Genomic DNA, 12873 nt, shown 5'->3' with positions numbered 1-12873 from the left:
ATGTTTCCATTTTTCTGATGTTATTTCAAGAATTTAATCATTTTTTTGCCGTCATAACATATATCAATCTAGATGTGTGATTTCACAGTACATTACCCAGAATGTTGCATTTTGCAATGTTAAAATGTTTTTTAAAATAGCTTTGAATAGAAAAAATGGCACTGTTTACTCCAAAAAAGCCCAGTAATAAACCCCAACATGTCTCAGATTAGAGCACAAGCTCCTCACAAAACATTAGGAAAAGCACGTTAAATCCATTCAAGAACCACGTGACCTTCCAGGTCGTAGAGCTTTCATGGTGTGATGAAAATGTCGCTATCTTCCAACATGGTAGCCAGTGATCATATTAGCATAATTTCCAACAGGAAGAGGAAAGTGATATAACTCAAGCTGCTATCAAGCAGGGTCCTAATTTCAAGTCTGTCATATCTTAAATGCACAATTGGATGTCTTATTCGAACTAAGAAAGAAATATTCTTCCAACACTAATGAGGGTGCTTTACACACTCTGAGGCCAAATCGTAGTCTGCTGGTCGTGGGCTGAGTCCAGGCACTCTGTCAAGTCATATTTCGCTGTATGGATATTTGTTGGAAATGAAAGGCGTAACAGAAAATGAAAAGGGAGGTTATTGGATACCTCATTTATTTAAGTATAGTTCCTCCAAGGATCTTAATTGCCTCCTGGCCTTGTAAATTACTGAACGCTTTTCCCTTTCTCTACACTTTATTGAAAGTCACACCCATTTTTTGTCATATAATATGCCTTGGAAATAAAATTGTTGTAAGAGGAAATTCAACGCAATAAAATCTCTAGTGCACAGTCTATTCCTTGTTCCCAAGAGATGTTCCCAGCATCCCACCTCATCACCTGTGTATTTGATTAGTGTCAGTGCCCGAGTTCCAGTGTGACTTACTTTTTGAACCATGATGGTGTGGCTTCTTCCTCCCATGGCGTCTAATTTAAACACTGAAAATAAGGAAGTCAGATCCTTTGAGATCTCAAGTACAATCCAATCCTTGTCTTCGCTCTAGCCTGCTAACCAAGAATAGATTTGGAGGGCCCTCTGTAATAAGGTGAGATTTAACGTCCATATAATACCGTGAATATGCACAATTGAGATCCAAATGTCACACTGAAATCTGTCCTTGATGTAAACTGAATATATTTTGTGATTTCTCTCAGTGTCCATCTGTATTCGCTCTTTGTCTCCCTCACATCCCTTCTTAACCTCTTAACGTTAGGTTTGTCTGTTTTAATGGTGAGAGGTAGAGCATCTCTCGTCACTTTTATTGTGTTTCTAGGTCTAAAATGTCTTCATCATCCCTGATGGGTGTCCCGCTGGGAGGCAGGGACAGATGGTGGACAATGAGATGGGTTGGCTGTTTCTGCATGATCTCACCCTCCTCTCACATGCTCGCTCAGATAGACTTCCTCAATTTTCCGCAAACTCCAGATACCGCCATTTTTCGCATCATTTCCTATTTCTGGTCACCCTTTTTGTTGCACAGATATTTGTCTTTCTGCAAACTATAGACATAAATTTTCCCTCTTTGGTACAATATGTTGCTATAATGTGGAACTTTCAAGAATTATATCACTAAAAGGAATATGGTAGCATGGTGCTAATCAACTCTTAACATTGAAGTTATTTTGGCACCAATCAGCACAAATCGCACATTTCCAGAGGTCCTGCAACATCCGTGTAACTGCTATTGAGCTGCCGTGAGAATAGGTCTGCTAGTCATTATTTAGTTCTATGTATTTTAGTGGATTGTAATGGAAAGATTCACAAACTGACTTATATTTTGTATGATTTTTAAATATATTCATTTATATCTTAGTTTTATAATTTCTTGTCCTATATTTGGAGACAGCTTTTAAAAAGAAAATTGTTAAATGATTGTCTAAATGGTCATTTTGGTCATCATTCAAATGGCTTACTTATAGTTATCTTTGCTCATTAAGTGGTAGTTGAAGAAAGTATTTTAATTTAAATTCCAAAACATACAATAGTGAGATTAAATGTTTCATTTCCAATGAATGACTTTTCCCGTCTTTAAGCCCTTAAGATTTAACCCCTTATCTGTGCACGACTCTTTGGCTCTCTCATACATCATTCTATTCCTCCTGCTTTCTTTCCCAAAACAGGATCCTGGGTAGAGACAGAGAATAAGCTTCCACTGAGAGATGGGTGATGCCATTATAGGCACAGTCAGCACATTTCATAAAACGATGTGCTTGCAACCCAGATAATGATATGAATAATCATAAAAAAGATATGTAACAGTAGCATTCACACATTTATTTAAGACAAATGGCTATTGACTAATATTTACCAAATAAGGCATGTGCAGATAAACAGCTGTTAATCTGAGCAATACAGGTTTACAATAGTTGGCTATTGACAAATTGTTCTTTACTTTTCATTATATCTCAAACACACAGGCAAACTGCGACTTGCATCATCACCCCTTGCCCAAGGTGAATGGCAGAGATGGTCTAGAATAACACTGCATTATTCTATCTATGCAACCCCTATCCCAAATCAGCACGCAGCATGTGGCTGACAGGTGCCCCAAAGAGTAAAATGAGCTTTTGCTGATAGTGCAACACACAATCGGCTGGTACTGCACACATTCATGCAACACACAGCACTACAGGGGCACCTCTTAACCACAAAATTGCTCTTATGTAATCGCACACACTTTAGGCACAGGTACCAGAGGAGGTGACACAATTCAAATAAGCTTGTTTTTATTTTAGAGGGCGTTTTGTGCTGCTGATTTTCCAGAACAAGCACACATTTGAAAACAGAGGTTTAGCGTGTAACCGGAGAATGTGTGAGCCGCAGCAAGTCTGGGCCAATTGTTTTGGTGTACCTTGACTGAAACACAGCCTTCTGTGTTTGGGCTAGCACAGCTTGGGGCTCAGGATCTATTTACAGACATCCTTTTGTGTGTGAAGCTATAAATATATTCATCTCACATGCCTCTAACCAGCGAGGATTAAATTAACCTAGTTTGGTGGAAGATAATAAGGCCCAGAGTGTGAAACTAGCTATAGGGCTTCGCAACTTTAAGGACTCGTCTCTCCAGCTAACACACGAATGGTGAACTTGCCATTTTAATTATTGTCCATTTTATGTTGGTGCACATTAATGGGGCTGTAATGTCTTTAGTGGGCCTCCACTTGTGAAGGCTGATGTTGGTTTGTGTATGTCTTGAGTTTATGGATGAAAATGTTTAAGTGGTTTACTAAATATTGCACTGCAGTATTGCACTGGATGTGCTGTCCCTAAAGGTAATACTTGTAGTAAGGTAAGTGCTTGCAGGGAGGCACAAGAATACTGGTAAGGTTTCAGACTTTAATGCTGGTTAAAAAGATGTTAGAATGACAAGACTGAACACAAATCAGTATGCAAATATTACAATGATACCATCGATTCTGTTGCATTTTGAATGCTGAATATTCAAATATATGTGATACACTCAGTTTACATCATCATGTAAAATTTTTATCTCAAATTTGTTTCATGTATATGTGGTTAATAGCTGCTTTAATTAAGGTGCTACCTAGAATGACTGTAGCATTCGGACATACATGCAGCCAGTTGCTCGCACATCATATTGCACGCACACAGAAACATTCAGGAGTGCAGAAAATTTCTGTCAGCGCTGTCCTGTGATTTATCAGTAACACATAGGCTGGTACGTTTTGTTTTTGAAGTAATTAAAACCCACGGTTTCACTATTAGTAGACAATGTACAGACAGGTCGGACTAATTAACAATTGATCAATCATGCTCCCACAAATGCATTCAAACAACCTGATGGTCCGCCTGTTGTCAGCAACATTGTCATAATTCTTTAATGTAATTTGGTTCTGAACTTTGAATTTAGTTTGATTTATTTTAACTTACATTAAATTAAACTTAAAATGGAATTATTATTTTATACAATTAACAGAAATCGCAAGAAGTGTTTTATGTGTTTTATGTGTTTATACCAGTTTTATGTGGCAAACCTGTACCAGATGTTTGAGGAATATCAATAGCTACTCTTCTGCCTTGCAAACACCGTAATCTGCATTGCACACTTGTAGACACAACACCTCACTGTCCTACCTTTTCGAATAAGGTCCTCGATATCTTGATCAAATCCAAGCCGATGGCATCTGCTCCACAGGCCCATGTTGGTGGAGTTATACTGCCTGCTGCACTCATCGGCGGCGCTCATGGCGAACAGCTGCCTTCTGTTCCGCGCCAGCAGCAGCTTTTCCTCCCAGCGGTCCAGGCGCGAGCGGCTCGCCCGCAGAGGGAGGCTGTTGTTGGGGATGTAAATAAAGCCCGGGTCCTTCCGGCGACTGGAGAAACTTCGGCACCGTTCTCGGTACCTCCGGGCGTCCGTCTCGTACCAGTGGTCGGAGCAGATAGCTACAGCCAGCATCCCGAGAGCGCAGAGGGACAGAGACAGACCGGCGTAGAGCAGCAACTTCCCAGCAGCCATGCTCGCGTTCGCTCAGAGCCGCGTCAGCACCACAACAGCTTGGACAGCTCCTTGACGTGCACCCGCATCCCGGCGGGCACGCGGCCAGAGAGAACGGACGTCAGTCGGTGCAGTGGAATTTGTTTTGGAGAGCTCGAGCTGAAGCCCAGCCGAAAATAAGACTTATTTAACGTCCATCCGTAGCCCTTCAACTCCAATTCCAGTGAATGAAACCAGACGAGACGATTCTGTCCAGTCCTCGTTCACGCGAACCAAGCCTTTCAAAATATAAAAATAAATAAATAAATGCCGAGGAAGATTTCTTTAACCATTTTTAATAAAGCTGATACAGAATGGGGTTTCAGTCGAAACAGTTTTACAAAATACCCCATTGCGTCACTTAGGCTAAATATACTATTTATATTATGCTGTAAAGGCAGGACACGATTCATGAGTGATTTTAGGATTTTTAAACGTTCTGGGCCCTAAATGAAGTCAGAAAATTTGTGTGGGCCAGTACGCCTATTTATCGTCATTATAAATTCACACTACAAATATATAGCCTACTGTTGTGTATTTGACGGTTAAATGTCAATCTGTGTTGCTCAAGACAACCGTTTAAAAGGCTACCTATAACAATTCATATAAGAAGTGCTTCTGATTCATTTAAAAAGAACCGAGTCGTTCGTTGAAGAATATGAGTAGACCATCACCATTTCACAAAAACCAGCTCATAGGAGTCGTTTGTTCGGGAGTTGGACTACGCTGGTGGCACTGAATGTTTTTAATTCACTCAAAAGAACCGGTTCGTAAGAGTCATTCTCGGTCTACAATGGTCGCGCTATAGATTCGGTAAACATAGTGAATGCTAGTAATAGAGGAAACTGTCTGCCAGAGTATTTAATTTCTCCTCGCATCTGCAGAAGAATAGTTAATGACCACATTTTAATAACTTTACTGAAGAACCCTAAACAGAACCGAAATTGATAAAAAAGACTCGTTTCCGCTATTGAATAAATGAAACCGGTTTCGAATAAGAACCGGTTTACGGTTCTCAACCCTTCCCATCACATTCAGCCCACCTGCCGCAGGCAGACTATAGATTTTTGCTTTCAGGTGTATGTTACATATAGGCTATAGAAATGCACCGTCGCAGTCAGGTTTATTGTCTCATACATTCTCGGATGCTTGAACATTTATAAAATTGCTGTCTGTTGAATAAATTTATTAAGAAGACTCAGCGATATTTAAATCGTACTATAGGCTAATCAAAAATAGTAAATACTTCCTGTGAAGGAATGTTTAAAATAATAAGGTACATGCTCTTATTGCATCCATTATTGGAAAACCCACGGGCCCTGTTTCTAAGACTGATAAAGTAAATTCAATTCTGTACTCACCCCAAATAAAGCCGATAAAACTGGTTCACTCCACTCCAATAATGCACCTCCTGCCCAGTTTACGTTTGCAGTCACTACGATAAGCTATCCAGGATATGCACTGCCAGATATTCCTATTTAACAGCGACACACATTAATAAATGGGCAGTGCTGGAAATATCAAAACCGTTCAACGACGCTGCATCTCAAACGATTCGCGTTTAAATGAGTGCATCGATATCAGAACATTTGTCGAATGGTGCATCCTCCTCCTCGGACAATATGGTCCCAGCATCCTCCGTGCATGTTGCCTCTGTCTGGGAAAAACAGCGGTGATGTCATGCTGTCAATGTGAGATGTTCATTGTTTATTAAAGCGCCCTCTTAAAGGAGTCGCACTACTGTTCTTGGTTCCGTGTCGATCTGTAACTGGAGTTGCCTTGCTGGCATCCTCTCTTAGATTTACAAATCCTGAAGAAAACCGGTGTCTTTCATGAATAAATAATCAAAGTCTTTCATTTTGCCATTCTGCATCATCAGAGCTATAAACCGATACTAAACCAGACCCCAAAACCCTTCTTACTCATAAAGGTTTGATATTTGAAACCGCTATGGTCTGTCTAGAACCAACAGCAGTCAGGTATATTTCTGAATAATGAATGAGAGCCGTGGCATCTGTGTGACTGAGGCCATTGTAACGTTTTCTGTTTTACTGGGTTGCCCACACAGCCTACATATAAAGTAGTGACTCTCATGTACTTCACACATTTGTATGTAGGTGTATGTAGGATTATGTGTACGAGATTGATATATGAGGCTCCACATTAGTAAAGATTCAGTTCAGTCATGAAACATCAACAATTAGAAGGCCATTTCTTAAATTATATATATATATATATATATATATATATATATATATATATATATATATATATATATATATATATATATATATATATATATTTATATATATATATATATATATATAGCCTATGTGTGTGTGTGTGTGTGTGAGAGAGAGAGAGAGAGAGAGAGAGAGAGAGAGAGAGAGAGAGAGAGAGAGAGAGAGAAAGAGAGTGTTTTTACCTGTTTGCCGGGCACACTGTTCACATGGTTAGTGTTTTCTTACTAAATAAGAAAAATGCAATAAACAATAGAGAATAGGATGATTTGCACTACAGGATGACTATGCATTTAAAAGTCAGCATCTGAGTGAAGATGTCAGGCATTTGTCCTTCTACTCTTTATGAAAATTATTAAAGGGGATCTTTATGTCATGTCTCAGGCTAAAGCTACTGACAAATGTGACATTTATAAAATGGGTCTGAAACAGCATATTAACTTGGTTGCATTGGATAAACTCATATTCGGAGATGTCTTTTCTTTATTGAATTTTGTTGGACTGTAATTGTCACTAGGAGAATATGAATGACAGCTTGACAGCTAAACTTTAATTACATTTTAAAGGGTGGCAAAGTTTGTTTGGAACTTATTTGCAGCTGACAGTGAAAAATGAACAATGTAATCTAAAAATGCAGCCAATACACACAAGACAATTTGTCGTGTGCTATTTGAGGATGTGTTATCTTGTTCCTTTTTTTGTCCCCAGAATTGTGTTAATAGATATATTCTCTGGAAGGAAAGGGAAAACGTGATTGTCATGCTAATCCGAGCTGTCCATCAATTCATTTTTATCATGCTCTACGTGTGGCTACCATTGTTTTTCTTTAATGCATATATCGCCATCTAGTGGCTATGAGAGCGAATCCAGTCACGCAGCCTTTATTAACTGGTTTGAGTGATAAGAATATGGCGAAGAGTTTTTCTTCATTTTGAAAGTTTTTTTTCATTTTCCAATAATCCCACACTCAATACTTCACAAAACCTTTAGGTAAGTTAGTTGTTCGCACATTTAATAAAGAAACGGTATAGGCTATATATTGACGTTACATTTAAATAAATATAAAGAAAAGTTTTTTAATGATGAAATCATTACAATAACATACACACAGAACTGTGATGATTAGGCTATGCAAAATAATATAGGAGTTACATAGACGGAACTCTTATGTTGGCAGATACTCGCAAACGGAATGATTACACAGGCGTACAACTTCCTGTTACGTACAAGACCTTTTCCACAGTGAAGATCGAGGCTCCTAAAATCAGGCTTAAAGGGTATTTGAACTTTATAAAATTTAATATGTAGCTCTTTAAAGGTTGAGGCACGAATTACTGACCGACTGCACGAAATCGTTTTTATTTTGTAAAGAACTGTCCTCTATGGCTAGGTCCTTTAAGCAGTAGTGTTTACGAATAAATAAAGAAATCTTTAACATCATTAAGTCATATTAAAACAGATGGCTCTTCTTGTTAGCCGTTTTAATATGTAACTTGGGGAAATCTGAAGCGTGCAAAACGCATAGTTCTGAACCTGTTAAATCCCATATTATTCACATTTCAAGGACCTGAGACGGATGAGGAAGCGCGTTACCTGCTGCGCGCGTGCGCGTTATTCACGTTCTTCTCCAATGTGTGTTTGAACGGATGAAGGTTGAATTGTCAACTATGAATGAATACTCAAACTAGTTCCTGGATATATTTTTTTCAGTATTTGATATCTGTTTACATGCCTTTATAACAAAGCATACATTTTTGAAACATTTTTACATATTTGAAAGGGTAAGAAGACCATTTTTGTATCTGTTATCCGCCAGGTAACGTTACAGCAACTGCAGACTATTTAATAAAATGCATAACTGTGTTTAAAAGATATAGAGTTGAAATGTATTTATATAATATTATTTCCATTAAAGCATTAATGGAAATGAATGCACAAGACATTAAATTAATGCATTTGTGTGTGTACTGTTAGGTGAAGATGGCTGGTCTATCTAGCTATGCCCTGCGCATGGCCCGTCTGAGCTCCCGGATATTTGGCGATGTGGCACGTCACACAGACTACAAATCTATGAAAGTGGTAGAGTTGTTTAAAGAACCCCCGCTGGCCCAGAGAAAAGAAGTGTACGACTGGTACCCCCCTCACAAGATCTACTATTCAATGACCCAGAAGCTCAGATTCATGGGACTTTTCAGGTTAGCTCATTCATAATGAACCTATGGACATTTATTGTTTTTTTTAATTCTTGTTTTATAGCTGACACTTTTTTTGCATTGTTTTAGGGATGAGCACCAGGATTTCAAGGAGGAAATGAGACGACTGAGGAAACTGCGGGGTAAAGGAAAACCCAAGAAGGGAGAAGGGAAGAGAGCTGCAAAGAAGAAGTAGACAAACCAGCGAATTTCTGCTATTTATGAATGGACATTATGAACAGAGAATCCGATGAAGAAACTCTGTACATGAGTTGTATCTGTATGGACGACAGTACATGTTTATGATTGCAGTGACATGTTCTATTAACGGAGATGACTGGGAAACGAAAACACATGCTAAATTCACTATTGTCTGTGATGGAAATAAATGTTCATTTTTGTACATTTTGCATCTTCATTTAGCAATACCCTCTTTTTTCTTTTCTTTTTTTAATTTGACATGGTTGTCCATTATGCCTTTCTGCAGAGTTTTGTGCAATAATTGCGTGAATAATGAATAATTGACCATGATTACTCTTAATTTTGGGTAATTTGTACTTTATTTTAGCAACATTGATAGTAAACCTACTCTTTGTTCTTAGGTTACAAAGTAAATTTTTGCAGCTCATCATAACTTTCTATTCTTGTCAGTGTTATTGATCAGGTTACTCTCCTGAATCTTTTACAGCTAATAACACTGAATTCAGTATAAACTATATTTGGACAAAACTATGGTGATAAAAACATCTGCACCATTTAAAAGTGAACATCTGTTGTATCCTAGAGCCTCAAATTGACCACTTTTAGCCACATCATCTTCTGATTAATGTTCATATTCTGGTCCTTTATTTTGAAGAAATTTATTTGCATGTTCCACAGCTATTGAAATAATTATGTGCATATGTCTTTTGTGCCTAATGCATATACCAACTGCTGTGTTCAGATCCCTATCTACATTTGGGTATTAGAAAAAAAGAAACAGTTGCTATGTTTTTGGCTAGATACTTAATCAAATGTTTATATGTGCTTTACTATGCTATCATATTTAATACATCAGGCTTTTATAGATTATATAGTATGATATAGTGAGAATATTGAGCATCTCAAGTTTATTCAGAACAGAAATATCCAATTTGGTGCAGTATAGGAAATGAAATTCTGATTATAATGTAAATCAATGAGAATTTTTATACAGTATAGCAAACAACTTATATAAAATCAATTATCTGTTGTCACTCATAATTCTTAGTAATTTGTAATCTTTATTTTTTTTATCAAAGCTTTGTATTCTTAATTTAAACAATCAAATAATCCTAATTGGTTTGTATTCACTAAATGCTCATGTTGAAATATTACTCGCAATATGTTATTCCAGAGACAGTTTACTTATTCCCATATATCTTACTTTATAAAGGCATTTTACTTACTAAGAACTATCCGAAGTAACGTAGAAGAAGGTATGCTGCGGTGACGTCACCGTATGGGAACCCTATACCATAACGCCTGACATACCTGATAGTTGGAATCCAAGGAAAGCATCTGCTCAAGCGGACAGAACCCGGGAGCCAGGAGCCATCCTCACATCCAGACTGTAAAACTTAAAAAAAAAAGTGCTCAGTGAGGAACATCCTGCCGCAGCGCGGAAATCATATATAGAAGAACCACTGAGAAAGCTTGTGATGAAGCCACTGCTCTCGTGGAATGAGCTCTAACTCCTAAGGGCGAAGCGAGTCCGCGCGCCTCATAGGCTAAAGATATAGTCTCCACCAGCCAAAGGGACATGCGCTGCTTTGTGACAGCATGGCCTCTATTTTGTGTCCTAACAGACAAAGCTGGTTGGACCCACGCCATGGAGCTGTTCGATCAACATAAGTCTTCAGCGCTCTGACAAGGCAAAGACTCAGATCTCCTGACCCCGCCTCTGCAGGGGGTAAAGCCTCCAAGACCACTTGTTGAAAGTGAAAATCCATATTATGGATCCATATTACGAATTCCACACGAGGTCGTAAACAGTTTCCATTTGAAAGCATATAAGCGTCTCGTAGAAGCTGCCCTAGAATTCATTATAGTCTCAGTGGTTTCAACAGAAAGACCGGGACATATTAACTCACTCCGCTCAGAGGGCACGCCCACAGCTTCCATAGATCTGGCCTTGGGTGCCAAATCATTCCCTATGCTTGCGATAGTAAGTCCTGTCTGAGGGGAATCTCCCATGGAGAGCCCGCTAACAGACTGACCAGGTCCACAAACCATGGCTGTGTGGGCCACCAAGGAGCCACCAGCAGCAGCTGCTCCACTCTGTCCAGCCGTATCTTGGATAACACTGCTGGAATTAGACGAATCGGGGGAAAAACATACAAGCTGGTTCTGGGCCAATTGTGAGCTAACGCATCCAAGCCTAGGGGCGATGGAGGGCATAGGGAGAACCACAGCGGGCAATGCGTAGTCATGCTCGACGCAAATAAGTCCACTCTTGCTTCTCCAAATATTTGCCATAAAAGGCTCACCGTTTGGGGGTGCAACCTCCATTCCCCCTGCTCCAGAGTCTGTCTGGATAGCAAATCCGCTCCGAAGTTCAAAAGTCCGGGGACATGAACCGCTCGGACCGACAGAAATCTGTTCTGAGACCAAAGAAGAATATTTCTCGCCAACCTGAACAGCTCCCCAACCGGTCAAAGACGCATCCGTCGTGACAGACTCTCTGGAAGCACAAATCACAAAGCCGAACTCCAGCTAGAAGGAATTCGGTTGACATCCATAGTCTTATTGACATAACACACCTCCGTGTCACCGAAATCGTCCGATGAGGAAGACAACGGGGTGAAATGTTCCGGCTTGTCGTCCACCACTGAAATGGGTGCATATAAAGTAAGCCCAGACGGATTACAGGGGATGCCGCTGCCATTAGACCTAAAAGTCTGAGGCACAAACTCACCTTCACTGTGCGACCCACTTTGAAGTGACGCACGAATGACACGAGACACTGAGCGCACGGGAGAGATAGTCTTGTTGTCATCGTGCGAGAGTCCAAGTCTATTCCCAGAAGGTTATCCGCTGAGAGGGAATTAAAACACTCTTCTAGAAATCCGTGCATAAGCCCAGGCTGTTTAGATGTTTAGCACAAGATCCCGATGGGAGTGTGCTTGAGTCTGCGATTGTGCTAACACCAGCCAATCGTCCAGGCAATTCAATACACGAACGCCCTGGAGCCGCAACGGGGCCAGAACTGCGTCCATGCGTTTCGAAAATACTCGATGAGCCAAGGCTAAGCCAAAAGAAGAACACCGTATTGATACGCTTTGCCCTCTAAAGGTAATCTGAGGAACTTCCTGTGTCTCTTGATGATCTGAATATGAAAATATGCATCCTTGAGATCGATCGTAACAAACCAACTGTTTGGTTGAATCTGAGACAGAATAGACTTTACCGTTAACATCTAGATTTTGCTCATCTTGAGTGCAAGATTCCAACGGCGTAAATCGTCACTTTAATTTATTTTACCAAAATAGCGGCTGTAAAACCTGACTCCATCTGAGAGGGGTCTACTTTTATAGCCCCTATTCCCCTAATCCTGAAACATATCCACGGCAGAATTAAATCCAACAAAATGAACATCGGGTCACGCCACTAGCGTGATTACGGCAGCTGTGTGAGCCATCATAAACAGGCCGTCTTAGTCAGCCTCTTGTGCCGTCCCTCAAACTCTGAAGGCTGGATTGTGCAGAGTGTCTGAGGGGGCGCTCAAGTGATAGCTCAATCCAATGATGCTCAAGGTGCCTTTGCTGCGAGACAGTCAATGTTAGAGCGTGGGGACTGCAGTGAGAGGGTTGGATGTGCGTTAGCAGTCCAACAGCACTCTCTAGTGGAGGGCACAGTCCCTGACGAACAGCCAAAGTATAGGAACTGCTGTAAGGGGA

The 12873-nt window shown here is 39.9% G+C and overlaps 2 protein-coding genes across 3 annotated transcripts in view; one reads left to right on the top strand and one right to left on the bottom strand.

The window, feature by feature from the left end:
* Positions 1-6248, bottom strand: part of tmem178bb (transmembrane protein 178Bb) — an 82433-nt gene extending 76185 nt beyond the window's left edge. Inside the window, exons 1-2 of the mRNA XM_059505067.1 lie at positions 5886-6248; positions 4125-4763 (exon numbers count right to left, since the gene is read on the bottom strand). Of these exons, the coding sequence (XP_059361050.1) occupies positions 4125-4506 (382 nt within the window). The 5' untranslated portion in view covers positions 4507-4763; positions 5886-6248. The remainder of the gene's footprint in view (positions 1-4124; positions 4764-5885) is intronic.
* A 1776-nt stretch (positions 6249-8024) lies between these two features.
* LOC132098356 (small ribosomal subunit protein mS33-like) lies at positions 8025-9359 on the top strand. 2 transcript variants are annotated; one of them, XM_059504493.1, is made up of 3 exons: positions 8025-8545; positions 8739-8959; positions 9047-9359. In XM_059504493.1, exons 2-3 carry the CDS (start codon positions 8745-8747, stop codon positions 9150-9152), a joined length of 321 nt encoding a protein of 106 aa, XP_059360476.1. In that variant the 5' UTR covers positions 8025-8545; positions 8739-8744; the 3' UTR covers positions 9153-9359. The 2 variants fall into 2 exon arrangements, with proteins under 2 accessions (XP_059360476.1, XP_059360475.1); XM_059504492.1 differs by having other exon boundaries at positions 8026-8580.
* The last annotated feature ends 3514 nt before the right edge of the window (positions 9360-12873 follow it).

The sequence above is a fragment of the Carassius carassius genome, chromosome 22 (genome assembly GCF_963082965.1).
Source record: "Carassius carassius chromosome 22, fCarCar2.1, whole genome shotgun sequence".
Classification (NCBI taxonomy): Eukaryota; Metazoa; Chordata; class Actinopteri; order Cypriniformes; family Cyprinidae; genus Carassius; species Carassius carassius.
Note: the sequence above shows the minus strand (reverse complement) of the source record. Positions and strands in the feature narration are given on the sequence as shown.